Source organism: Coffea arabica, chromosome 9c (genome assembly GCF_036785885.1).
Source record: "Coffea arabica cultivar ET-39 chromosome 9c, Coffea Arabica ET-39 HiFi, whole genome shotgun sequence".
Classification (NCBI taxonomy): domain Eukaryota; kingdom Viridiplantae; phylum Streptophyta; class Magnoliopsida; order Gentianales; family Rubiaceae; genus Coffea; species Coffea arabica.
In genome coordinates, this window is record NC_092326.1 from 35,209,116 (window position 1) to 35,236,440 (window position 27,325).

At 38.8% G+C, this 27,325-nt stretch overlaps 3 protein-coding genes across 3 annotated transcripts; 2 read left to right on the plus strand and 1 right to left on the minus strand.

Annotated features, from left to right (window-relative positions):
- Positions 1-699: 699 nt before the first annotated feature.
- On the minus strand, positions 700-1,200 carry LOC140014202 (uncharacterized). Its single transcript, XM_072064626.1, has one exon. The coding sequence runs from the start codon at positions 1,198-1,200 to the stop codon at positions 700-702; it is 501 nt and encodes a 166-aa protein (XP_071920727.1).
- A 6,901-nt stretch (positions 1,201-8,101) lies between these two features.
- On the plus strand, positions 8,102-10,091 carry LOC113707711 (berberine bridge enzyme-like 21). The gene has a single exon (XM_027230001.2). It carries the CDS (start codon positions 8,360-8,362, stop codon positions 9,986-9,988), a length of 1,629 nt encoding a protein of 542 aa, XP_027085802.2. The 5' UTR covers positions 8,102-8,359; the 3' UTR covers positions 9,989-10,091.
- A 12,815-nt stretch (positions 10,092-22,906) lies between these two features.
- On the plus strand, positions 22,907-26,853 carry LOC140014203 (uncharacterized). The gene is made up of 4 exons (XM_072064627.1): positions 22,907-24,115; positions 24,160-25,140; positions 25,258-25,478; positions 25,644-26,853. Exons 1-4 carry the CDS (start codon positions 22,907-22,909, stop codon positions 26,851-26,853), a joined length of 3,621 nt encoding a protein of 1,206 aa, XP_071920728.1.
- Positions 26,854-27,325: the final 472 nt, after the last annotated feature.

The following is a 27,325-nucleotide window of genomic DNA, read 5'->3' on the forward strand; positions in this document are numbered from 1 at the left end:
CCTGTATATCTGCCACTTTCCACAAGAGTATGTCTTATCAAAAAATCTGATGGTTTGCGTGTTGCCTCCTTTACCATCGATACGTCGCCCTGTGATCACCTTATATACGTCCGATGGGCCATCGAACTCAATGACTCTGTGGGCGCCTGCCTTCCGCTCAGCATTCTTAAAACGCCGCCATATCTTTGGGGGAAAAGGATTGCGACAATGTGAATCATCTTCCCTTATCGTCTTAAATAACGCAACTGTCCGATGAAATGTCATGTCAATGCATGCACGAATTGGCAAATGGCGTGCCCCGCGCAAGACATTATTATATCTTTCGGATATGTTGATAGTTAGAATACCCCAACGATGGCCATCGTCGTGTGTTAGGCACCACTTTTCTGGACTAATGGCTGACAGATAATTCCAAGCATCTGGGAATATGTTTCGTAGTTCTCTTATGAACATCCGCCACTTGCATAATTGTCTTGCCCTTCCCATTGCCCAACGCAACTTGCAAAGGTGTAAACCTTTGAAGTGTGTCATCAAATTGCTCCTAACATGTCGTAGGCAAAATCTATGGTAGGCTAAAGGTTCCTCCCAATAGTCAAAGTGTGTCATAGTATAGATGATACCATTGTGGCGATCGAAAATGACACAGATAGGATGTCAATCAAGTGCCATATTATATCTTAATTGTTTCATGAACCACGATCAACTGAAAATCGTCTCCTCATCAACTATGGCATAAGCAATTGGCAGAATCTGGTTGTTCGCATCTTGAGTGACTGCAACAAGGAGTTTGCCCTTGTATTCGCCACGCAAATGAGTGCCATCAACGCATATAACCGGTCTGCACATGTGGAATGCTTTAATAGCCCGTCCAAACGCCCAGAATACATACTTAAAGGTCTTAACTCGATCCGAACTATCCGAATAATGCGACCACTCCACCACGGTGCCTGGATTAGATTGCACCAGGGCATCAAGATACTGTGGTAGTTCGACAAAATTCGCCTCCCAAGAACCAAACACAAGCTCAATTGCTTTACGTCTGGCATACCAGACTTTTTTGTAAGACACATCAACCTTCAAGTTTTCTTTAACGGAATTTAGTATGTTCTTGACCTTTAATCCACGATCATCTTCAATGCTACGGATGATGTGGCCTGAAATAACGGAAGCCATCAGGCTTGTATTGTTATTTTTAATCATGTCGCCCAAGCAGTCATGGTCATTGACCCATTTTGTAATTTGCCACATTCCATGAGTCTTTTTCTTTACGGATCTAATACACCAGTCGCATGGTGGATACGATGTCGCGGTTAAACGACTGAACTAGAACCGAAGTTAAACTTTGTTGGATCTATGAATGCATGTACAAGCGACATCATTGGATCAATATTACCTATTGGTCCAGTGAATACGCTATTAACTACAGGTATTTGGACGATTTCTTCCTTCTCGATATAAATTTCTGCCATGTATGAAACTCTTTCGATCCAAAGATCGTACATTACATCAAGAGTTTCACATCCACCACTGTGGAAACAGTATATTTGAAACTCTCCAACGGTTGACGAAGAAACAATTTCAGCTTGAACATCCCTTTATCGACCCCAATATAGTGATAAATCCTGTCAACCAACTCTCCGTATCCAATTCTATGCCTCAAAATGAATGTCCGGTTGGAAGTACGAGGCAAATAACAAACAAAGTCACCCTCGTAATGTATTTGTCCTCCCCAGTATAGGTTTACCCGCAGAGGTCTTTCTACAGACATGTCTGTGAAATGAATCCCTATTTTGGGGACAATATATTAGAATTAATAGTCCAAGGGTCCAAACAAATGAAAGAGGGTGGACTCTAGGTCGAAATTGGAACTATTAAATAGACTAATTTAGATCGAGATGTTTATGAAAAAATTGAAAACAGGTATGAAATATGCTATAAATAACGATAGGAATAGCCTAAAATTCTGAACGAAATTTTTACAAAATTTGGACAGAGTCTCCCCTAAAAATAGGCTAAAACTCCCTGCCAACCAATCCGAACAGGGTTTATATGAAGTAATAATCACATTTGGCACACTACATATTGTCAAGAGACCCTATAATTTTCAAAGTACAAGCGTAAGAAATGTACGGGAAGTTATATATATTTGGGCTCCACATTCACACCGCATAACAAGATCCACATTCACAATGATGTGATATTCTAGCAATGAATCTTCCGCATCAATGTTTTTCCCTGTAGCAGATTTTGCCACTTTTGTAGCATTATAGATTCTGCTAATTACAAAAAATATTACAAGATTGGTTATTGACTTTCAATCCATCAATTAGCCTTAAAATAAATCCGTATTTCATATTCTAACGCCATTTTCTACTAAAACAAAATTTAACAAACTATACTATTTCAACTTGTCGGTAAACATCCAATAGTTGTAATATAATATAAATTAGCTAATGGCTTGTATCAAATCCGAATTAAGCCTTATGCATAAGAAACGGTAGTTGTAATATAAAATAAATTACCTAATAGTCAGTTGCCCTCACAAAGAAAGATGTACAAAAATTTCGACATAGTCTCCCCTATAAATGGCCTAAAACTCCCTGTCAAAGAATCCAAATATCCATGCTATTCAAAAGCTCCAATCTATAAAATCCGATAATGTCAATAAAATTTCTAAGCTCCAATTGCAAAACATACAATATCCAATGTACATAGTGTTTCGACCAAAAGTAATAGGGTCGATAAATAGATTTTAAAAACAAAAAATTCTGGTGAATTTTAAAAGAATTCTACAAATGGGGTATTTTGAGCATGGGATTACATCCAAAGGGTATTCGCATTCAGCAAATGCGAACTCACGGAGCTCGAATTTTCGAACGACGAAATCCACAAAAAAATTAAAAAAAAAAAAAAAACCAGACCACGCATTTATTATGAAATGCAAGGATCCGAACTCGGATTATTTATGGCATCCCTCGGATCCAACAGGGTTCGGATCCGTCTCAACAGATGATCAGACGAGCCCTCGGATCTGAGTGAACAACTATGGATCCGACCTCGTATCAAGGGATCCGAGGTCGGATCCGTCTGTGTTGAGTCATATCCGAGCTCGGATCATGCTTTTTCTGCACTAATTGCAGAAACTGCAAATACACTGCAACAAATTGGAAACAGAAAAATTGCCCTACTTCGAAAAATATAACGTATATCCTCAAATCCACTACAAAAATTGCAAAAATAAGCACAACCCACATCACATTTAAACCCACATTTCACAACAAATCTGAACCTGCCCTTGGATTCAAGTATTCAAGTATTATTTAAACTTAAAATGCTATAAGTGAGGCATTGCAAGTGGAAAAGCCTAACCTTTATGCTGTTTGAGAGTCGCAATGGGACGGCAATGCTGGCAAATTTTGAGAAGCGGCAAACGCGGAACCAGTCTTTGGATGCTCCGCTCTGCTCCGGTCTTTGGATGCTTCGATGTGCAGAAACCAGCTCTGTTTTCTTTGTTTTGCTATTCAACAATTCCGAATTCTTTGTTTAGCCCTCGACAGCTATGTTTCGATATTGCGTTCTGCTTCTCCCACTCACTTTTGTCTTTTTTTTTTTTTCAAAATGGGGTCTTGGCGCTTGTTATTGCGAGCTCACTGTCGCATTCTGAGAATGCGAGCTCAGTGAGTTCGCATTTCCAGAATGCGAGCTCAGTGAGCTCGCATTTTGGAAATGCGCTGACCCCATTTGTAGAAACAACTCTAAGAAACGCCCTCGTTGTAGAATTCTTTTTTTTTCCATCATAAAGTAAGAATTCACCCTGACCCTATCCATTTTTCTTATGAATGCTCATAAAAAAACTAACATAGACATTCCCCTGTTCAAGACCAACGATGCAACTATGAACTGACATTTGACTGCATTAAAAGGATATTATTTGTTCCACTCATTTTTCCATCATCACAGTATGAGCATAAGTAGGCAAGTGTGAGATGCCAAACGACTCCTCACTGTCTATTCTCTGTTCACCCGTAGCTGGCCCATCACCATTCAACCTCACAGGGCACGCGCTCACAGCAGGGTAATCAAAAGCCACATACACTTGACGCTCTGGGCTACGCATTTTAACAAACAGATAGAGGGCATACATATATTTTAACGTACCTAAGCACCAAGTATTTCAGATTTTCGGATTGACAACATAAGCCCTATAATTTCATCAAGAAAGGACCAAAGATAGAATTCACAAACATTCACGAAGATACATATCCGGAAATACACTATTAGTATGTGAAGACTTACAGGTGGCTCCGTTCAACTTTGTTTCCCTCCGTCCCCTTTTTTGAATAGGCGAGCTTCAGGTGAAAGGCGAACTGAGGGGTTGAGAATCTTGAGATTATAGGGAAAGGATAATCCACGCTTCCCCCTTTTTTCTGTGGCTTATTTATAAAATAATGCATAAAAATATAGATACGCAATTTATTTACAATGTGTGCGATTTATCCAAATTTTAATAACTTGTAAAATTTGCCTCACGAAAATTATGTGCTTTATGTTTAATAGCCGAAGAGGTTTAGATTTAGTAGTCAAAGTTGAGATTCTAAAATTTAGAAATTTTAGGTTTAAAATTTCTTTTTCCTTGTATCAAAAAAAGTGGTTATGGTTATTTGCCATTATCCTAGCTAATTAATGCCTCAAAATTCGGACTGAGTTTAAAAAAGTGGAAAAGATTGTAGCTTCGAATCTTCGGTCCCAAAATTAGTCTTTATTCCCTCTGTTTCTTTTTTGTACAGCTACTACATGTCTCTAACTTTTTGATATTCCAAACTCAAATAAACCGATAATAATTAGTTTCTTACCCAAAAGTTTACCCAAGTTTGAGTAAATTTGTCAATTGATTACGGTTTGTTTGAGTTTGAGTTATCAAAAAGTTAGGACACGTGGCAGCTGTACAAAAAAGGAACGAAGGGGATAGAGATTAATTTGGTGACAGAAGATTTCGAAACCCATTATATGGGGAAAAAATGAAGCGGCAAAAACTTTGACACGTATTTAAGTGTAAAAATGTATACATGATCAGTGTACATAAAATTAATCAAAATACTTATAAGAAGACTGGACAAACAATCTTTAAAAATTTTTGTTATAAACAAATTGTGGAACCATTAAAATTTGGTTATATTTCGTCAAATTATGGGTGATTTACACCTCTAGGATCAATTAGAACCCTAAAAGCTATTTAATGTATTCATGAATCAACATATCATATCATGAGGTGCATTATTTGTTCTGAAGCATATATACATAGCAATACTTGTTTTTTGGGGGTAAGTATACATACTAATACTGGTACCTCTAACGTACACCAAGTGCAATTCCAAATAATACTAGATTTGTAAGAAAATCAACCTAAAGCATCAATTAAAGTACATGGAAAATCTAAATTTCGGAATCACAAGAGCAATCACCATAGGCACTACTAATTGACTTGTTAATAGGCACATTTGTCAGTTCTTGATTATGCATTCTTAATCTGGTCCGCAAAAAACACGAAGGAGATCAGTATTCTTACCCAGAAAAAAAAATTCTGCCTTCAACCATATATGAATGCAGGTATCTAAACACACATGCAAAAATTGAAGTTTAAATACCAAAGCAGAAGCAGCATCAGAAGCGACTTTTTGCCTTAAAACGCCCAGCATCGTAGACTTTGATCTCCTAAGGCTGTTTTAGACAAAATATAAAGTACCCAAATTTATAAATTTCAATCTTAAGAAGACAAATTCAGAAAAAAAAATCAAAATTGTGAACAAGCAAAAGCAGCAAGCAAAGTAAATAAACAAACAAGCAAAACGATTGCGATCTGCGGAGGAAATTTAGAAATAAAAAAAAAGCACTCTCGTTTAAATTCCAAAGCATGAATATGACAAGAAAAGCTTGAGCAAGTGAGTCAAAAAAAAAAATTCCAAAGGGCTATTTAATTTCCTTTTATTTCTCTTAAGTTTATCATACTCCTACTTCGAGCAGTTCATAATGAGGAAAAAGCATGAATATGACAAGAAAAGCTTGGACAAGTGAGTGTAGATAGAAATAAATTCATTTATCTGTAAAAGATAAAAATATGCTACATCTAATGTTCAAGAATGAAACCACAAACCACAAAAGAACAAATAAGTCACAAGACATCAACTTTGCCTCTAGAAGTTCGCAATCTTAGCGCTAATCAACTACATGGGACGGCTACTTGCAACCATTCATCTGGTGGTAATGGCAATCTTCCAAATATGTCTTTGTTCCCTCTTTCAACGGATCGCAAAATATCCTCCAAGTGATTGAATCTGACAAGTTGTTCTCCGCCACTTGACCTTCTTGACATGTGGTCATCATCTGGCCATCACAATCAACTGATGATGATGATAACTGTTCACAGACTTGCACTTCAAAGGGCTGTTCCGAATTTTCAAGATTTTCGCATATATGTTCTGAATTCTCCGTACCATCAATGGTCGAATTGAACCAATGTTTTTCGGTATAGGATGAAGGAGCTTCTTCTTGGATGATTGATCCCAAATAATCACCATTTCAACAAGTCATTGACTGTACACCATCATCCAGCAGTAAACTTGTATATGTTTGTAGCGGTCTTGTATCTCCATCATAGTCACAATTAACCAAATTAGGCAATTCCATAGGTCCGCTTGCCTGAGTTGTTACTAGCGAGCTCTCGGCCTCATTCATTGGAGGCCAAGGATTGTTACATGACTTCTTACTCGCTTGTGAACTTTCTTGTTCAAGATTCATCATTCTCTTGCCCTGGACAACTTCACGTCATCCACGATTTCCAACCTCCTTTTCTTTCGCAACCTTTCATTTCTTTGCAGATTCTTGGACTTTGGTATACTTACAATCATCCTTTATTATTCTACAAGAACATAATCAGTATTATGACTGCTTTTTAACCCATTCAATGATGCACCATCCAGCGAATACTCATGCATTATCTAATGCATTAAACACTACTATTAATGCAGATTTCTGGCACCCTCTTGGCCCCCTATACCTGCATTTTACTGAGAAGCTCCTGGAATCATTTGGTCTCACAAAGTGTGACGCAATTGCTGCTTGTATTACGGAACACTTATGAAGCTTAGGTGGCTGTGTAGACATTGGAAATCTGATTCTTTGCCAAAAAAATAAGAATATTGGCGCTGGCTATCACTGTGTACCATACTTAGACTAGTAGGAATGCTATCATTTTCAAACAATCTATTAAAAAGAAAAGGTAATAAGACGTATTTGAGGTATCACATCTCATAGTTTGAAAAGAAAAGGTTGTAAGATAAAGTTAAACCTCCCATCATTTGACCATGAATTTGTCAAAGTATAATTCCAAATCGTTAGTTGACATTCTAGTTAGATTTTCAATTATACTATTCTTAGGGAGACAAGTTTTAAGATAGTGTTAAAGTTTACCTTTCCTTTCATATTTGAAATCTTATCTTGCATTTTTATTCTTTTACAAATTAATGTCCACAGTGATAATTTTTCTATTTACATTGCTGATTACAAAGTTTTAAAGTTCCAAGAAGGTGTACAAATAACATAGCACAAACAAATAAATAAGAGTAAAATGTCATACTTTTTAATAGCTGGTCATTTTCTTGTACCAATTTCCTCTCAATCTGCCCATTTTCTAAAGCTATTTCTGCCTTTTAATATTGCTGCTGGGAAGCCAAAATTAACCGTTGCCTTCCTAACGGTCATTCACCTTTCTCACTTGCAGTCCAATTTTCATGCATTTCACACTATGACCCTCTCACTTTCTACGTAGATTTTTTTTGGTCAGCTTAAGGGTATTAAGGGAACTAAAACACTCTCTCTCCTCCAAAATGCATTTTCTATTAGGGACTGACATTGTTAACAAAATGTCAATTCAAAGGATGGTAAGGGAGATTTTGAAAACGTGGAAGGAGCTTTGTGATATTTTCTGAAACCTCAAGGGAGGTTTCTGAAATTATCCCTTGTAAGAATTATGTCATCCAGTCATCCAGTTGAACTTGAAATGCCATTCTTATTGGCCACTAAAAATGTTCCCATTTCTTCTTCTTCTTCTCCTCCTCTCCATTTTTTATAGTATCTAAAAAGAAAAAATTACACAAACTTCTCCAGTTCATTCGAGGCATCTTTTCCGGATGAAGACTAAATTCATCACTCGTGGCATGCAAGAATATGACTTGGATTTACATATCAGGAACATGGGGAAAGTATAATTACACGGTTATGAGATTTGGGTAAAGAACAAGACAAAAAAGAAACCACCATCTTAGGCAGTTAGTCAATCTGAATACAATAATTGCCTTCTACAATGTTCCCCTTTCTTCTTCTCCTCCTTTCCTTTATCACTTTCAGTTCACAACCATTTTCAGCAACTTCAGATACCATCTATGACAATTTTGCATATTGTCTAACAAGAAACGGAATCCCAAGTAACCAGATCTCTAAAATTCTGTATAGCCCATCAAACTCTTCATTCAGTTCTGTTTTAGATGCCTATGTTCGAAACAAGAGGCTCAACACTCCAACTACTCGAAAACCATCCATAATTGTCACACCCTTGCAAGTTCAACATATCCAAGCTGCCATTCTATGCACTAAAGGAACAGGGCTGCAGCTAAATATCCGAAGCGGCGGTCATGATTTTGAAGGACTTTCATATGTTTCCGATGTCCCTTTCATCATTCTTGACCTGTTTAATCTGAGGTCCATTAGTGTTGATACTGCAACTGAAACTGCTTGGGTACAAGCCGGCGCGACGCTTGGGGAACTATACTACAGAATTTGGGAGAAGAGTAAAATACTTGGATTTCCGGCTGGAGTTTGCCCAACCGTTGGAGTTGGTGGACACATAAGTGGTGGCGGCTACGGTTCACTGTTGCGAAGATATGGCCTGACGGTGGATAATGTTCTCGATGCACAGATTATCGATGTTAACGGCCGGGTTTTGGATAGAAAAGCAATGGGAGAAGATCTGTTTTGGGCTATTAGAGGTGGAGGTGGTGCTAGTTTTGGTGTTGTTTTGGCATATAGAATCAGGTTAGTCAGAGTGCTTGAAATTCACTCTGTTTTTACTGTGCAGAAGACTGAGGCAGAGAATGCAACAGATGTTCTTTACAAATGGCAAAATGTTGCTGACAAAATTGACAACGATCTGTTTATTAGAGTTCTGGTGCAGCCAATTACTGGAAAAGTGAAGGGTCAGAAAATCATTAGATTGACATTCATGGGACATTTCCTTGGAGATGCAAACAGATTTATTTCTGTTATGAATACTGGATTTCCTGAACTGGGATTGAAGAGAAGTGATTGTTTGGAAACAAGTTGGATTGATACAATGCTTTGGTGGTATAAGTACAAGATTGGGACAGCAAAGGAAGTACTATTGAGCAGGGCTTATGATCAATTGATCTTCTTTAAGAGAAAGTCAGATTATGTACAGAACCCCATTCCTAAAGATGGATTAGTATCACTGTTCAAGAAAATGAGCGAAATTACTTATGGTGGAAAAACAGGACTTGTTTTCAATCCTTATGGTGGAAGAATGAGAGAAATTCCTGAGAATGAAACACCATTTCCTCATAGGGCAGGGATCATTTTCAAGATTCAGTATTCAGTAAATTGGGAAGATGCAGATCCTAATTTAATCAATGAATATGTGGGGGAAGCAAGAAATTTGTACAGTTTCATGACCCCTTTTGTGTCAAAGAATCCCAGGCAGGCTTTTCTCAATTATAGGGACCTTGATATTGGAACCACTGACAACGGTAAGAATAGGTACAATGAAGGACAAGTTTATGGGGTCAAGTATTTCAAGAATAATTTTGATAGATTGGTGAAGGTGAAGACTATGGTGGATCCACAAAATTTCTTCAGGAATGAGCAGAGCATCCCTACTTTGAACCTTCAGACCTCTAAAGGGAGGAAGGGAAGAAAGTAAAGAGCAACAAATGATAATTGCTCATATATTAATGATTAGCAAGTAGCACAGGTGCCTTATCCTCTCAATGGTTTTAGTATAAAATGTCATGTTAATGATTGGATATTGTGAGCATTACTTTTCCAGCATTATAATACCGAATGGTTAGTTGTGCATTAAAGAGGCAAAAGTGATGTACATTCATCGATTAATTTCACTTTGCACCCCCAACTATTTCCACATTGAAATGTGCATCCTAAACTTTTAATTTAGCTTGATTTTTAAATCGATCGAAGAATCAAAAGTTTAAGGTGGTTGACTGAGGAAATTATAGCTTTAGAATGTGAAGTCTGATCACTGAATAGTTGAAGGGTGCAAACTGCATAAAGTTTCTTTGTGCTGCACACAGAATTGCATAGAGCATACATTAAACATAACGGAGTAGAAGTGCTGGTTGAAGTTATACAAGAACACCGTTTTCTTATTGTGCAAACACCTAAATTCTTGAGGAAGTACTACAATTAAATGCTTAAAGAAAGACAACAAACCATGTCCGCCTTGTCTGGATTGTGATTTTCAGTCAAAAAATTTTTACGTTGTCCGCAAACACATTTCTCAATCGCTTTTTTACTTTATATACATTAAATCGCTACAATATATTTTTCTATTAAAAAAACCTAAAAATAGCAATCCAACCAGTTAGCTTCATGTCTGCTTAGCAACTAGAAAATTGTTTACTGATCACAGTCATAGGAGCATGTGATTAAAATATTTTTTCTTGTATAATTATTGGATTAACCAAGTTGGTGCACAGAAAACTTGGCTGAGATATTATTGTGGATTAATATTTTCTACATTGACAGTGTTTATACCATCAACGTTAGATGAATGATAACTATGCAAAATTTAAATTTAAAATTCAATTTTTACACATATGTCATAGATCGAACGATGATAGTGGATACACTGTTAATATATATGAGATTTACTCTATTATTATCCTATTATGGTATACATACGGACTCGGAACATGTCCTTATGATCATCAACGGGGACAGGGAGGGAATGTTTTAAGTTTAATAGCTCTTTATATCACTATTATATCCTAAACTTCAGTAACCTTTTCTCCAAAATTTTGTATTTCAATGTCATAATTGCACAAAAAAAGTCTGTTAGACAGCGAAAACTTACAACTTTATGGATAAGTAATTTTTAACAGGGTTGGACCACCTAAGCAATCCCATGGGCTTTCCACACGACCTGGGATGTGGGTCCAAACAAAACATATTAAGTGATTTAGGTCCAACAGGCCTTCTTTGAGGATGTGATTGTCCATTCCATGTCTTGCTTCAAGTCTGGGACCAATTGCAGCATCTTGTACAAAAAGGGATAAACAGGTGAGCCCAAGTTTTTGATCAATCGAATGGTCTCTTTTCAAAAACCAAAAAGATTAGTGCCAAAATAATAGATGCCAAAAAGAACAATAGGTCTTGGACATGTAATAGATCTTGAAGTATAATTTCTGCATTTTCTCAAATCTGCCCATATCAGAGTTACTCGTTATTGGTTGATCTAAAGTAAAATATTCGCCTTTCCAAATTGAAAATTACCATAAAATGTTCTATTTAATCAGTACAATGGCCCTCCTTTATTTTTATCCGTCCACCACTTTTTTTATAACTTATATTATATGTTATCAAAAGTTTTGAAAAATCTAGAAAAAATTAAGTTCAATGTAAGACTAGAAATCTTTGAAGAGCAGGATCAAAAATCGTTATTCTTATGACACGAGAAAGGGATCAGACAACTTTTTTTCTTTTGTGAAAACCTAGGAAGACGAGTAATCTCTTTTAGAAGTATTTTTTTTTTTTTAACCGCGTATCAATTTACAAAAGAGTTTGGTTTGATTGTGAAAATAAATTTTAGGGTTAACTACAATATACCCTCAAACTATCATCCGTTTGTGACATGCCCTCTAAACAATTAATTTCTAGCAATATACCACCTTGTTCTATTAATCTAGGACACACTACTCCAATCAAACTAAAATCAATAAGAAAGAGATTGGAATAGAAGACTATTTGGAATAATTAATGCAGTACTTTTTATAATGTGATGTGTGTAAGATAAAAAGATGATTGGAAAGATAAAAAAATGTGTTAGAAAATATATTTATCATACAGACAAATCATTTTTGGCCAAATAATTGCTATCCAAACACACCATAGCCTCATAAAACAAACCAAAATTTCCAAAATGGTCATATCCTTATCTCCTTCCTTTTGCAACCCATCTTGCTCCTTTTTTATCCCTTTCTTAATCTTTTCCCTCTGGTTCCCTAATCTCCTCCTTTTGTTTGCAATCTCCTGGAATCATTTGGTCTCACAAAGTGTGACCCAATTGCTGCTTGTATTACGGAACGCTTATGAAGCTTAGGTGGCTGTGTAGACATTGGAAATCTGATTCTTTGCCAAAAAAATAAGAATATTGGCGCTGGCTATCACTGTGTACCATACTTAGACTAATAGGAATGCTATCATTTTCAAACAATCTATTAAAAAGAAAAGGTTATAAGAAGTATTTGAGGTATCACATCTCATAGTTTGAAAAGAAAAGGTTGTAAGATAAAGTTAAACCTCCCATCATTTGACCACGAATTTGTCAAAGTAAAATTCCAAATCGTTAGTTGACATTCTAGTTAGATCTATTCTTAGGGAGACAAGTTTTAAGAGAGTGTTAAAGTTTACCTTTCCTTTCATATTTGAAATCTTATCTTGCATTTTTATTCTTTTACAAATTAATGGCTAGCTACTTTTCCAAAATGACAAATTTCAAAATCTGTATACTCTTCCCACTTATATAGTCGTACATTCTAGATGAAAAAAAGAAAAAATTAATGGGCATACATGTTCTCTAGTCTTTGCTTATATTTAAGTTAATTGATCTAATGAACCTCATATATTTCCCGCTAAGCACTTTGCCTAATACTTTTATATCTTTATTAAGGCATGGAAATTCAATTTGGAACAAGAGACCATCATATTAACTAACCAAATCAAAAGAGAGCAATGAATCTGTAGCACAGAAAATCATCTTAGTGCATAATACACTGCTAATAATTAATGAAATATTTGATAGTTGAAACTTCAAAGCATAAGATTAACGAACAAATATTTTTATTTATGAAGGATTTTGGACCTTTACTTTGCTCCGGGCTGGCTTTTAGTAATGGGTTAGTCTGGATTAGGCCCCTCATAAGTTGAGTTTTCATACTACATTTGGGTAATTCACATTACATTTAATGTAAATTCATACAATTTGGGTATAATCGCCAATTTAGTTATATGACTTTATAAATTCAAATTTATATCTAAGTTGTATGAGTTTACACCAAAAAATTATAGGAATTATATGAATTGATTTGATATAAACATAACTTAACTTGTGAGACCCTTGATCCAATTAGTGTTCACTAGTTTTGATGTAATAAGAAAGAAAAACTTTTTTTTTTTTTTACGAGAAACTGAGGCATCTAATCCGAAGCAAGACTTGACGATCGTGATGGGATTCCCAATTTCTTTGTGGAGGTGCTATTGTTTCAAATATATTTCTTCATCCAAATTCCAGCTATAAGCACAAGGGTATTCCCAATATGTATTCCCCATATGTATTCAGCTTGTAATTATATTCATCTGATTCCTAGATTCTAGACAATTTTATATATCGTAAAGACATTTGCTATCTGTTATGTGTTAGAAGTGTCCACGAAACTCAATGGGACCCCAAAACTAGAAGAAAAGTAAGCAAATACAGGTATAATTCCTCCCACCATTTGACTACGAAATTTCAAACTAACGCTCTAAAGTATACAAGCAAGTTGATGATCGTCCTTTTTTTTCTATAAACAGAAGAAACACACACTTAATTAGATTAGAACACACATAAATTAGAATGCTCATAAAGTCATCGCCAAATTGACGATCGTCCTTGGCATTCTGGTTTTATCATTTTGACTTTGCAAATTTTCGTTTTTACAACTTATCATAAATGACTACTAATGTGAACACGTTTTCTTGCATATATCTTAAGAAGAAATCACAAGCCAAATCGGGACTGTTCTCACAGTTTCATAGATATCATTCAGATTTCTTGAAACTTTGCAAGAGAAGAAACCTTTTAACATTTCTTAGTCATATAAAGACGCATCAACATAACATAGATATAAAATGAAAAGTGTCATTTTCTAGTGCTGTTTCTTGTTGAAACATTTCTCTTTTCCAAAACTTATCTAGTAATGCATGATTTACAAAATTTGGACTACTGCAATCAATGCATACCTCAGCTAAAAAATATATATGTTTTATTGTTATTATACTTCCAAATCTCAATAATTGCAAGCCTGAATTTCAAGTTCAGTTTTACAAATATTGTTATTGTTACTTAAGGAGTCATAGAAAATTGTTAAATTGTTTGAATCAATGTACATACGTGAGAGTTGACTTTTCTTTTCTTTTTTTTTACTTTTTTTTTAATTTTTTTTTCAGTATAAGCAGAAGGATTCGAACCCGAAATCTCTTGGTTACACTGCTTCTCCCATACCACCTAACCCATCCCTCCCCCCCTACGTGAGAGTTGACTTAATTATCGCTTGACTATCATGTGAGAAGAAGAACTAAAATAAAGATCTTCTTGGCAGCAAAAGAATAATAGAAAAATTCAATTATGGATCGCTGGGCGGGCCTTCTCTCTGTGTGTAGAATGCTGGTACCATATTTTCAAAGTTTTTGGTATGCAAAACTTCTTTGTTAATCTGTCGATTTCACTTTTTTTTTTTAGATAAAAAGTGAATTTCATTAATAAAATCATAGAAATTTCACGCTAATGAGTAATGGCAGGATAAACATGAACTATAGTAACAAAACTTAACAAAATAAAACTCGATTACGCAAGAGAATGTTGAAGCCCAAATAAATTCGTTTCACGTGTGGTTTACTCAACAAATGATAGGCCAATTTATAATAAAAATTCACCAGTTACCATCAAAGACTAAGAAATAGTTTGCTTCACTCTCTGTCGACTGTATAAAATCTCTACCTCTCTAGTTACCCATCTGGAAATGGTTCTTGACAGTATGAGTTTTCTTAAGGCATAATTTGGATTGACAGCATCAGAGGGAAAGGAAAGAAAGTAATTGGAGGGATTTCATTTTTCTTGTTTGGATTAATTTTTGAGGAGGGAAAGAAAATGATAGGGAGGGAATGGGAGGAAAATGATCTAATTATTTTGTCAAGTTATAGTTTTCATTCAAAAGTGGGTATAAACGGAACGGAGAGATAGAAAATCAAATTTCATAAAATAATTTAAATTTTGTTAAAAGATTATTCTTTTCATAAAGGAAATATCAAGGAAATGATCTGTTTTTGTTTGAATTGATGGGAAAAAAAAAAGAAGAAAGGTTGATTATCCTGTTTTACCTGCTACATATTTAACTTGATATTTCTTCTTTCTATAATATTATGTGCCAGACCATAATGATTAGAATTCAACAAGTGCTTATGACTAGACAAACACTATATAAGCTTTATAGTGAAAATTGAGAATGGAAATTGTTTACTAGGAAACTAAGTGGAAACAAATTAAGCCGTATGTCATAAATTTCAATATTGTCAACTGGACTAACTGATTAGAAAATTCAGCATTTAACTTCAAGCAGCAAGAAATAACATAATTTAATGGATAAATATAAAAAATCTATTCATGAGTAAACAGCCATAAAACTTTGCATGTTGAATCTTACAAAAGTAGTATTAACATTTTCCAGCTCTACGCTTATGCCTCTAAATAATTCTCTTGTCTTTCTAATTGTCTCTAAAGGCAAAAGTCTTCGACCAGAGATCTTTCTATATATATATATGTGTGTGTGTGTGTGTAGGTATGTATAGTCACCAAAATGATAGCCTAAATATATTATATCAATTAAATGTATTTTTGACTAAGACGGGTAAACGGTTGCTTTCACTTTGAGTCACCTGTATACAATTTCACTATTTTCCTAGTGTGTGGAAATGTATAATGATAAAAAGTTTGGGAATGCTGATAGAGATTTTTGGATCTGCAATAGGTAGCCATAATGAAGATTTACTTGGCTATGTAGACCCAGAGGACTGAATGCAACAGCTGAAATTAAATGAAGCTGGCCAAAGAGATGTCGGCAACCCATGTGAGTAATGTAAACCAAACAAGTTGTACTAAGCAGCAGAAATATAAATAATTTACCTCCAGCCATTGTTGTTGAATAGAGATTAATCCTTTCTACTCCTTGGATTGCCTTGTTCTTATCCATGTGGACAAAGAAACTATGTATATGTGTAGAAGAAGAAAAAATGTAAAAGGAGAATTTAGAGTGAGGATCTTCTCGTCTATATCTAATCAAAAAAAGTACAATTAATAGAATACCACAGGCTATTTATAGGTTAGGCTAGGGACCCTTACTGGCAAATGCAAAAATCCCTAGAGTTTCCTTCTATCAAAGAAATCTTGCCAAAATTCATAACTGAAATAATATTTTCTCATTAATTAATTGATTTGATTGATTAACTGATTGAATAAGACATCAATTAACAGTAGATATCAATCAATCATTAACAAATGGAAGATACTAATTAATTATTGGCAAAATGTCAATCAATTAATCAGGATATCAATCACTAATCATTGTCTAATAATTATTAATAAAATGTTAATCAATTAATTAGAATATCAATCACTTTAGAATCAATCATGTGGGTCATAATTTGCCTCTAAAGGAGGCAAGTGTTATAAGTAATGGATTCTATAGCAACCGCGACTACGACTGCGGCTGCAAATGTGATTGCGATTGAGATTTAAAAACTTATAAATAACCCCATGATCAAGAATTATTTTTAGTCAACCAAAACAAATAGACCAAAATGAATGATATCTAGCATCAAAACTTAGAAATATAGTCATGTCTATCTGAAATTAAAGCTTGAAAAAAAAGGGGACTAAAAACAAAGACTGTTGGCCAGTAAATTGAATTCTAGTGTTTGGGCTTGAATAAGATATTTTACACTTTTAAAAGGTTTAAGAGTAGTGTATATGTGTACACTTGTATTCTCGATCATGCAGGGGTTACGTATAAATTTTTAAATCGTAAAAAAATTATGTGGTAAAGTGCCAAACTATAAAAGGATAAAATGTAATTTATCCATATTTCTTTGTAGATAATACTAGTACCTAAGATGTATAAAGATGACGATTGTTGCAAAAGAATTAATGTCTAATTCATGACTCACGATGAAGATGATGGTTTTCACAGAATGGTAGTGCTTTAGTTTAATGGCTAAAGTTGAGACCCAAAAAATTAGAGGTCCTAAATTTTAATTCTCCTATCATCTCCTCGCTCCTTAAATCCCATCCATTCTTTACTGGGAAAAATTAGAAAAAAATTCTCTAAAATCATTTTCTCTTCATTTGTTTCCCCACCCTGTTATTCTAATAACTAAAAAATTCGAGTAAATAACTAATTTCATCTAGACACACGCACAAAAACACTTCAACATGATAAATAATTTCATCTAGACACACGCACAAAAACACTTCAACATGATAAATACCTTTTAAGAATAACTTGTCCCTCAACCTATAAATATTGAAAAATTCTTATTCTTCTTCTTCGGTTTCCCTCCGTTCCTTTGGTTACTGAATTGTTACTTTTGAAGGGGTGAATTATGTCAAGCATAAATATGTAAAACAATAAAAAAATAACAGTAAAATTAGAATATTTTATGAAGTTTAGGATAAAATTCATATAAACTACTAAAGGTAAAATTACAGAAAAGTAATTTTAGACCAATAAGCACTAATACAAGGAAACACAAAACAGCAAGAAAGCGCAGAGAAACACAGAAGGTTCAATGATCCAAAGCCCCAACTAGCCTATCTCAGGGTTTTGTGTACTCAATCTTACTAAAACCTCCTATATTTATAGCCTCCAAAGGACAAGAAGCATTGCAAAATTTCTGATATAGGAGATAAGTCACACAAATAAATCTTTACCCAGGTATTGTGGCTCAACTAGTAAGAATTCAATACTTGTATTGAAAGCACTTTGAATTTGCCCGACTATTTTCGTTATTTACAGATTCTTACAAAATTGTTGGATTGTGTATTTTTTTGTACGTGAAATTGACATGAAAAGAAAAAAAAAATAGAGGATCACTTCACTGTCATGTAAACAAGAAGAAATAAAACGAAGATCCATTTAGCAACAAAAGAAAAACAAAAAATTGAATTAAAGCATATTTCGATGTATCTTAGCTGATTTAACAATTCATTCGAGAAGTCCGTATGAGCAAAAGTTGTTCTACCTAGGTCGACTTGTCAAGCAACATAATATAGGAACACCAAATTACTAATTGCTTTGAAGGGTACATTAGGATACTAAGTAACTATTATAGGAACAGAATAAAAATCTTTGAAGTAGAGAATATTGGAGCCCACATTAATCTCTTCCACATTTGATTGACAATCATGATGTCATCAGTTATCTTCAAGGACAAAGAAATGGGTTGCTTCACTGCACAAAAATCTCCAACCTCTCAGTCTCTCTCTTTTTTTTTTTTTTGGAGTGACCTCTCGGGCTATGCTTTATTGACAGGGTTTTTCTAATGGTGACCTCTAAACACTATTCTTCCCCACCTCTTATCTCAATACGATGAAAGTCTTGGACTAGATACCTTTCCCGGATCATAGGATAGTATAACAAATAAGGTTGCTTTCACTTTTAGGGGGCTGTATACATATCCACAATTTTCCCAGTGTGTGGAAATGGATAATGATCATTAAAAGTTTGGCAATACTGATAGTTGAATTCTTGGATTTGTCATACATGGCCAATATAGATTTCACTTGGTCATATAGAGTTATAGACTCAGATCAATAATGCCACAGCTCAATCAAACTACTGTTGAAGGTGACCTTGGCAGCCTTGTGAAGAATTAGGGGCTGCTTGGTTAAAAGGTTTGGGAATCACAGAATGGAATAAACCCCTTATTTGTTGTTTGAGTTAAGCCTATTGGAATGCAATTTTTGGAATCATTTCTAAAAAATGGGACTTATCCCATTTCCGAACAAATTGGGAGGTTTTGGACAAAACCCTCAACTTATTCCCTCGGACAACATTTATGAGAGACCTACCCATCACATACAAAACTCTTTTACCCTCTCTTTCTCTCCATTACACGCTGCTCTTTCTGTTCTTCTTCTTCATCAATTTTTCTATCTCTTTTTTTTCATCATATAATCTTTATTTGTAATCCAAAATCTCTTGGAAAAAAAAGATCTAAAGTAGATCCAAATAGATTAATAGTGGGCAAATATCTTCAGTGGACAAATTGTTCAACAAGATTTTCATAAGAAAGATCTCTAAGAAAAATTGAAGAAAACCCTCCACCCAAATCCAAGGGTGCAGACGAGGTTCCAAAATATTGAAGAAGAAATGATGCAGATGCTGCAAATAGCCATGGCATGTGTTGCCAAGGTGCCTGAAAAAAAGGTACTGTGGGAGTTAATTGTATTGCGACCGAAAAAAAGGTGGCTGTTAATTGTACGACATTTTTTTTTGAGGTGGGAGTAGAGCGGCATGGAATTGCATGCTTCTGTGAATACTCAATATTCTTTTCCACAGTTCCACAACATAATTTAACCCTTCTTTTTTTTTTTTTTTTGGTTTGCATGCTACTGTCAATATTTTGCATGAACCATGGAAAAAGTGATTCAAGTATAGAACATAGAGTAAAATTTTCATATAAGGCTAATACTGAATGTTTCACAATATTTGCACCTTTTATCACTTAGTTTTTTTCGAATTCTATTTATGTTTTGTACTAGTACAACCCTTGCTCATTTAGAATCAAGATAGTGTAACAAAATGTAAGTTACTTGGTATTTGCAGATGAGAGCTCCAGAAACGTAGAAGATTGCAGAAATATGTTGCCAGAAGGGCAGGTCTAGTTGAATTTTGCCGGGTTATATTAGGGTATGTAATACTTATAAGATTTTTTTTTTGTAAATTTATACAATTTTGGTGTAATTAAAAATATGATTCTGTATAGCTCCTCAAGTAAAATACAACAAATTTAATTAGAATTATAGCAATTAGACAAAACACAGTTAGATATGAGACTTTCCTTGATGTTTACAGAATTGCACTTTTGTGATAAAAAAAAAATCAACCTCATATAATTGCATGCCAAAGTACTACAGATTATAATAGTACATCTAACTTAGGCATAATAAATGCCGAACGTAATAAATACACCAAGGTTTTTTGAACAATTTATTCACCATACTTTTTAAGTTATATTGGAACTTGAATTGGCTGAAAACTACTTTTATATATAAGCTAGCAAACAATATTTCATCTTTTCCATATATCTTGCTTTCTAGCAACATATACTTCATTCCTTTCTTTCTTTAATAATGCATCTTTTTGGAATACTTTTATTGAAAAGGTCTGTGCATTTTTCCCATAAACATATTGTGCTCCTTTTCTTTTTCTAAATCTTTTCCCTTTTCTTCTTCTTGTGGACTATTAGTTAAATTTTCGACAATTTTTTAGTTGTATACCGATTGTCAGGCACAAAATGCTCCTAATGTATGATATCCTAAAACAATCAAATGAAAAGCATCCCTTAAATTTGACTGAAATTTCTCAACCTAAATGATCGAGAACACGGCTTTCCTTCTGCAACCTCGCTAGGGTTCATCCCGACAGACTGCATGACGGCCGTTGGGCCGTCGGAAAAGCCACCGGATGGAGGGCCGCCCCTCTCATATGCGGCGGTGGTCTCAGCGGCTGGCACAGAGCCGACAGCATTGGGAGAGATCGCCTCCTACAGAGGAGAACCATCGCTTCGGCTGACACGACAAGAGATTGTGAAACTCTCGGAGCCGTTCCGGAATGCGTTGGTGGGAAGGTTTCCTTACTGCAGACCACCCATGGAGTTTATCAAAAAGTTCATCATCTCCCTCGGCCTCAAAGGCGAATGTGCAGTGGGTCTTCTGGATCCGAAACACGTGCTGCTGCGACCGGCGCTGGAAGAAGACTATACTAGGTTATTTGCCAGGAGAATTTGGTATGTCCGGAGCTCACCAATGGTCATCTCCAAGTGGTCGCTGGACTTCCGGGCGAATCAGGAAGTGGCAGTAGCGCCGGTCTGGGTGGGTTTTCCAGATTTGCCGTTGCCTCTCTTCCACAAGAACCAGTTACTGATGTTGGCTTCGACGTTAGGCAGACCGCTCAAAGTTGATGCAGCAACATGCGACCTCCGTCGCCCTTCGGTAGCGAGAGTCTTGGTCGAAATTAACCTTGCCTCGTCACCGGTGCATCGGGTGTGGATAGGAGAGGAGGAGTATGGCTTTTGGCAGCCGGTGGTGATGGAAAACCGACCAGACTACTGCACGTTCTGCAACATCTTTGGCCACGTAGAGACGGCCTGCTATCAGAAAGACCCAGCAAAGCGGCCGGCAAAACAAGCCCCTGCCTCGCGAAAGGTAACCCAGCAGATGCAACGACATTACATACCAAAAGCGCTCACGGACAAGGGGACCATCCCTGAGAGGGCACCAGAGAGCCTGCCGGGGGCGGGTTGCGCGGAGACAGAGGTTGCGGCGGCAGGTACTGACAGCAGGGGGCTGCTGATGGGGCCGGAGCCATCACGCTCGCTGGCCGGTGCTCGGCGTCTTCCTGGGCTGGGTCGGCCAGAAGCAGAGCATGCGCTAGATGTCACGGAGGGGATCATCAATCCAAAGGTCCTGTCCGGGGTGCGGTGTGAAGATACAGAAGTTACAGCGGCAGGGGGTGATGGCAATGGGCTGCTGATGGGTGCGGAAGGGCCATGCACGATGCCAGGACTGCTCCTCCTACCTGGATTGGGTGGTGCCGAGACTGACCTTGCGGGAACGGTAGCTTGCGCAGAAAAAGAGCATGCGGGAACTTTTGGTTGCGAAGTAAAGGAGGTCGCGGAAGCTGTGAGTTGGGCAGCAACGGAGGCGGCGGCGACAGGAGCTGACAGCAGAGAGCTGCAGGTGAGTGCAGAAGAGCACCGCACCGCACGGCGCCAGGCGCGCTGGTCCTCCCTGGGCTGGATTGCGTAGATACAGAATATGAGGCGGACGGGGGGTTGCAGATGGGTGTGGGAGCAGCAAACTCTCTGGCAGCCTCGCACCATGTGGGAACCGACGAAGATAAGGAGCAGGAGGAGGGGGCTGAGCTAGAATTTCCTCCTCCACCTCGAGGAGCGCAAGGACAGACTTCGGGCGGTGCATTGGCTGGGGTGCTGCTGGAACAAGGTGACCGGCTGGTCATTGACTTGAGCTACACGAGGGACGGCCAAAAGGGGAAGAACAGTACCACCGGTCGTGAGGAGCTGAACCGTTTTGCGGCTCTCCAGGAGTTGGAGGGGGAGGAAGCAGTTGGGTGCATGTCAGACTCGCTACGAGGCCCCTCGGGTCGATTACGTAGGCGAGACTTGTCGCGAAGTTTGTCGATGGACAATTTGGAGGCAGTGACCACCACTAGGCAACAACTCTTGGAATTTCACAAGGAGTTGTGCCTTAGATGGAATTCATCCCAGGTGAAGGGTGCAGAGACGCAGGGGGAGGATTGCGGTGCGCCCGAGTTGGACAGGGAAACGCTGGGCAACGAAAAGGGGAGACGCGGTCGCCCGCGCAAGGGGGAAGCCAAGAAACAGGTAATGCAAGCTCGGCAGGCTGCTTATTCACTCCGTTCTAATGATAAATCCAATTAATATTTTATGTTGGAATATTCGGGGGGCCTCCCGGGCGGACTCCCTCCGGTATCTGGGAAAAATATGTAGCGACAATTCAGTTCGAATTCTGGCACTTTTGGAACCAATGTCTGATGTCAGTCAACTAGAAATAGTAAGGCGTAAGCTTAAATTCGAAACCGCGGCGAGTTATGTGAATGGGAAAGTTTGGATATTTTGGGATCGGGGGATGACACTAAATTGTGTTGAAAGTGCGGACCAATTGGTTCATGCGAGGACGTCTTTTGCGTTGGGCGTCTCGCTTTATGTGTCCTTCGTCTATGCCAAGTGCACCCGAGTGGCGAGACACCCACTTTGGGAGGCGCTGGAGAGAATTAGTGAGACGCAGGACCATCCATGGATGGTGATAGGGGATTTTAACGTAATCTCCACGCCCGATGAGAGGATTGGGGGATCCCCCCCCAATCTTCGAAACATGGAGGAATTCAACGACTCGATGTTTCGGTGTGGTTTGTCGGCAATGGACTTTGACGGATCACAATTCACATGGACAAATGGCTCGTTGTGGCAAAGGCTAGATCGTGCTTTGACTAATGACAGATGGCTAGCGTCCTACCCGGTGTCCAAAGTTTCACATCTAGCACGGGGCCGCTCTGACCATTCCCCATTGCTGGTTAAGTGCGGATTGGGGACGGCTTCCCCGTTTTCATTCCGCTTTCTCAATGTTTGGGCCCGTTATCCTAGTTTCTTAGCAGTGGTTAGTGCAATATGGGAGACGGAGGTGTCGGGGGTGGGTATGCCTCGTTTCTTCAAAAAACTGGGCCTGGTGAAGAAAAGATTGCGAGAATGGAGCCACGAGACATTTGGTGACATTCCTTCTCGTGTCAAGGCTGCAGAGGCTATATACAGACAGAGGGAAGAGGATTATGATAGGGATCGAGACGACATTTCCAGATCCCGCCTAAACGAGGCCAGAGCGACCTACACCAGAGAGTTGGCCACCGAGTGTGAGTTTTGGAGGCAAAAGTCAGCAGTCAAGTGGCTTCGGGAAGGGGATGCGAACACGTCTTATTTCCACTCCGTGGTCCGTCAACGAAGGAGCTCTAACTTCATCACGAGGATCAGGGATGCGGAGGGGCGTTGGTGCGACACTGGCCAGCAAATCAAGGAGTCAGCTACGGATTTCTTCAGTACGTTGTTTACCTCGGAGGCGGCTTTTAAGGGAAACTTCCCAGCGCTACCATTTGAGTTGCCCCAGGCAGACAGCGAGCATAATGCAGCAATTACGGCAGTTCCGTCTGCCGAGGAAATTCGGCAGATTGTTTTTTCGATGGAGGTGAAGAGCTCCAGTGAATTCGCTCTTGCTGGGGGATTATACAGGATGACCTGGTAGCTGCAATCCAAGATTTCTTCAAAGGAGTCAGCCAGCCAAGGGGTTGGTCGAGCTCACTCTTGGTCCTGATTCCTAAGGTGGAGGGAGCATGTCAATGGCGAGATTTCAGGCCGATTAGTTTATGTAACGTGAGTTCCAAAATTATTTTGAAACTTTTGGTAGCTAGGATTGGCAAGGTGCTTCCAGCTCTCATTTCCCCATGGCAGACAGGGTTTGTACCAGGGCGAGGTATTTCGGATAATATTTTGTTAGCCCAGGAGCTAGCACTAGACTTGGACAGACGTTTGAAGGAGCCGAACCTCATTTTTAAGTTGGATATGGAAAAGGCATATGATAGAGTGGAGTGGCCTTTCTTGCTCTTCATGCTTCGGCAATTCGGCCTGAGCGAACAGGTGGTTGATTTGTGCTATAGGACCTTTTCCAACGCATGGTTTTCGGTGTTGATCAATGGTGAGCCGTCTGGGTATTTTAAATCTTCCCGGGGAGTTCGGCAAGGGGACCCGCTCTCTCCGGCGTTATTTCTATTTGTGGCGGAATTTTTAGGGCGGGGGATTCACAACTTGTTTCTGGAGAAAGAGAGCAGATTCTATGTATCGGCTGGGTCGCGCGTACCGTATTTAGCTTTTGCAGATGATATCCTACTTTTCACCCGATGCTCGTCGGATGCTCTGACCGCAATTCGGCAGTTCCTGGAGCATTACCAGACGTGGTCAGGGCAGAAAGTTAATGTGGGTAAGAGCTCTTTCACCCCCTCTTCTAGGATGTCACTGGCACAGAAGGAACTTGTGCGCGCAACTCTTGGCTACCGGGAAATTGGTTTGCCTATCCGATATCTGGGGGTGCCACTGGTGAAGGGTCGAATCAGTTGTGTGGCCTTTGAGGGGATATTGGCAAAAATAAGGCAGCGGTTATTTCACTGGAGCTCCAAACTTCTTTCTATGGGGGGCAAAATTACCCTAATTCGTTATGTGCTTAGTTCAATTCCGATACACCTACTTCAAGTGCTGCAGCCGCCGAAAGCCATAATTGTGGCTTAGGGAAGAATCTGTAATGCTTTTCTGTGGGATCACTCCTCGTCTGAGAAGAGGATACATTGGGCTGCCTGGGAGAAGGTATGTTTCCCAGTCGCAGAAGGGGGGCTGGGGTGTCGGTCATTAGATGATGTGGTGAAAGCATTCTCTTGCAAGCTATGGTGGAAGTTGCGGAAAAAGGACACGGCATGGGCGGAATTTATGCACTACAAATACATCAAAGGGTCGCACCCGGCTCTGGTTCGGGTTGTTCGGCCCCCGGCGCTGTGGCGACGGTTAGAGGGGATTCGCGAATTTGCGGAGGGAAGGATTCGTTAGTGTTTGAGTGAAGGGCTGGTGGATTTCTGGCATGACCGATGGTGCACTGAGGAGCCTTTGGCGTCGCTTTTGGATGTCACCAACAAGCCGTGCGTGTTAGTGGGCGAACTTTACCTGCACAGAGGATGGGATGTCGCCCGGCTCCGCCAGTGGCTGCCTGAGACATATGTTTCTATGGTCCTCCAGCAGCAAATCTTTCCAGATTTGCAGGATCAAATGGTCTGGGAGGGGTCTGTCTCCGGGGAATTCACAATTATGTCGGCCGTGGAGGACCTTCGTCGGAAGGGGAATACCTCTCTAGTGAGTAAGTACATTTGGAGTTCGGCACTCCCGAAGAAGATGTCTTTCTTTGTATGGCGATTATTGAGGAAATGGATCCCAGTAGATGTACAGTTGCAGCGGAAGGGAGTCTTCTTGGGATCTAGATGTCCGTGCTGCTCAGGGGCTCGGGAAACTGCGGAGCATCTTTTTGTGGGTGGCCCCGTGGCCTCTGTGGTTTGGGGACATTTTGGCAGGCAGTTCGGGATTTTACGGCGGGGAGTCCAGGGGGTGTCTTCTCTTTTAATGTCTTGGTTCCTGTCCCATCGAAAGGTGAGTGAGAACCATATACGAGTTTTGGTGCCGATAGCAGCATTATGGTTCTTGTGGAGAGCTAGGAATCAGGCAAGATTTGAGGGTTCGCCGATGGCCGCGGAGAGTATTATATGGCAGGTGGGCCACTTCATTGAACTCCTGGGGAAAGCCCAGAAATTGGGACGGGCGTTTAGTGGTGACAGGGATTGTATCTGGGCTGGAGGGCTGAGGGGAACAGGGTCGGTGCACAGACCATCACTGGTGGCATGGATCAAACCTCCATCGCCAGTCCTTAAACTGAATACTGATGCCTGTGTGACAGCCGCCGGGGCTTTTGGTGAAGGGGTGGTCCGCTCGAGCGAGGGTAAGATGATCTTTGCATTTTACAAGGAGTTTGGGGAGGCTAGCGTGGTTCATGCAGAGGCTCTGGCCGTACTAACATGGTTGCTTCATTGTCAAGAAATGCGTTTAACTCGGGTCCGGGCAGAGAGCGATTCGTTGACTCTCGTCCAAATGGTCAACTCGGGTGTTGTAGCGCGCTGGCCGCTTTGCAATGTGTTGAGGAGGATTCGTCACTTATTGTTGGAATTGGGGGCGACAATCACTCACGTTTTTCGAGAGGCCAATATGGTGGCGGACGCTTTAGCCTCATTGCAGGTGGGGCACGACATGATGTACTTAAGCGAGGATGCTATTCCACGTAGGATAAAAACACTCTTAAGATTTGATACTCTTAATATCCCACATGTTAGATCATAGGCAGCATTGGGGATGCTTTGTATTTTGTTCTGGGTTTTGAATAAAATTTCCTTTAAAAAAAAAAAAAAAAAACCTAAATGATCGAGTATCAATTGTTATTCAATAATTGGGTGAATTCTTAGTTTATGATAGAAAAAAAAAAGAATTCTATAACGAGGGCGATCCTTGGAGTGTATTCTGCAAATAGGGGTCTTCGCATTCCGGAAATGCGAACTCACTGAGCTCGCATTCCCAGAATGCGAGCTCACTGAGAGCCAAGACAAGGAGGAAATCATGCAATATTGAAAATACTTCATGCAAGATGGTTCGGCAGCAGGCTCGCGGCACAGCCTTTATGGTGTCTGATGTAGTTTCCTTTCATCCGACTGCAACTAATGACTTGAACAGTCAACACTTAGACTATAGTAATAAAAATTCTAAACATTTTCCATCTTTTAGCCGCAAAAATCCTTATGTTTAAGCACAAAACAAA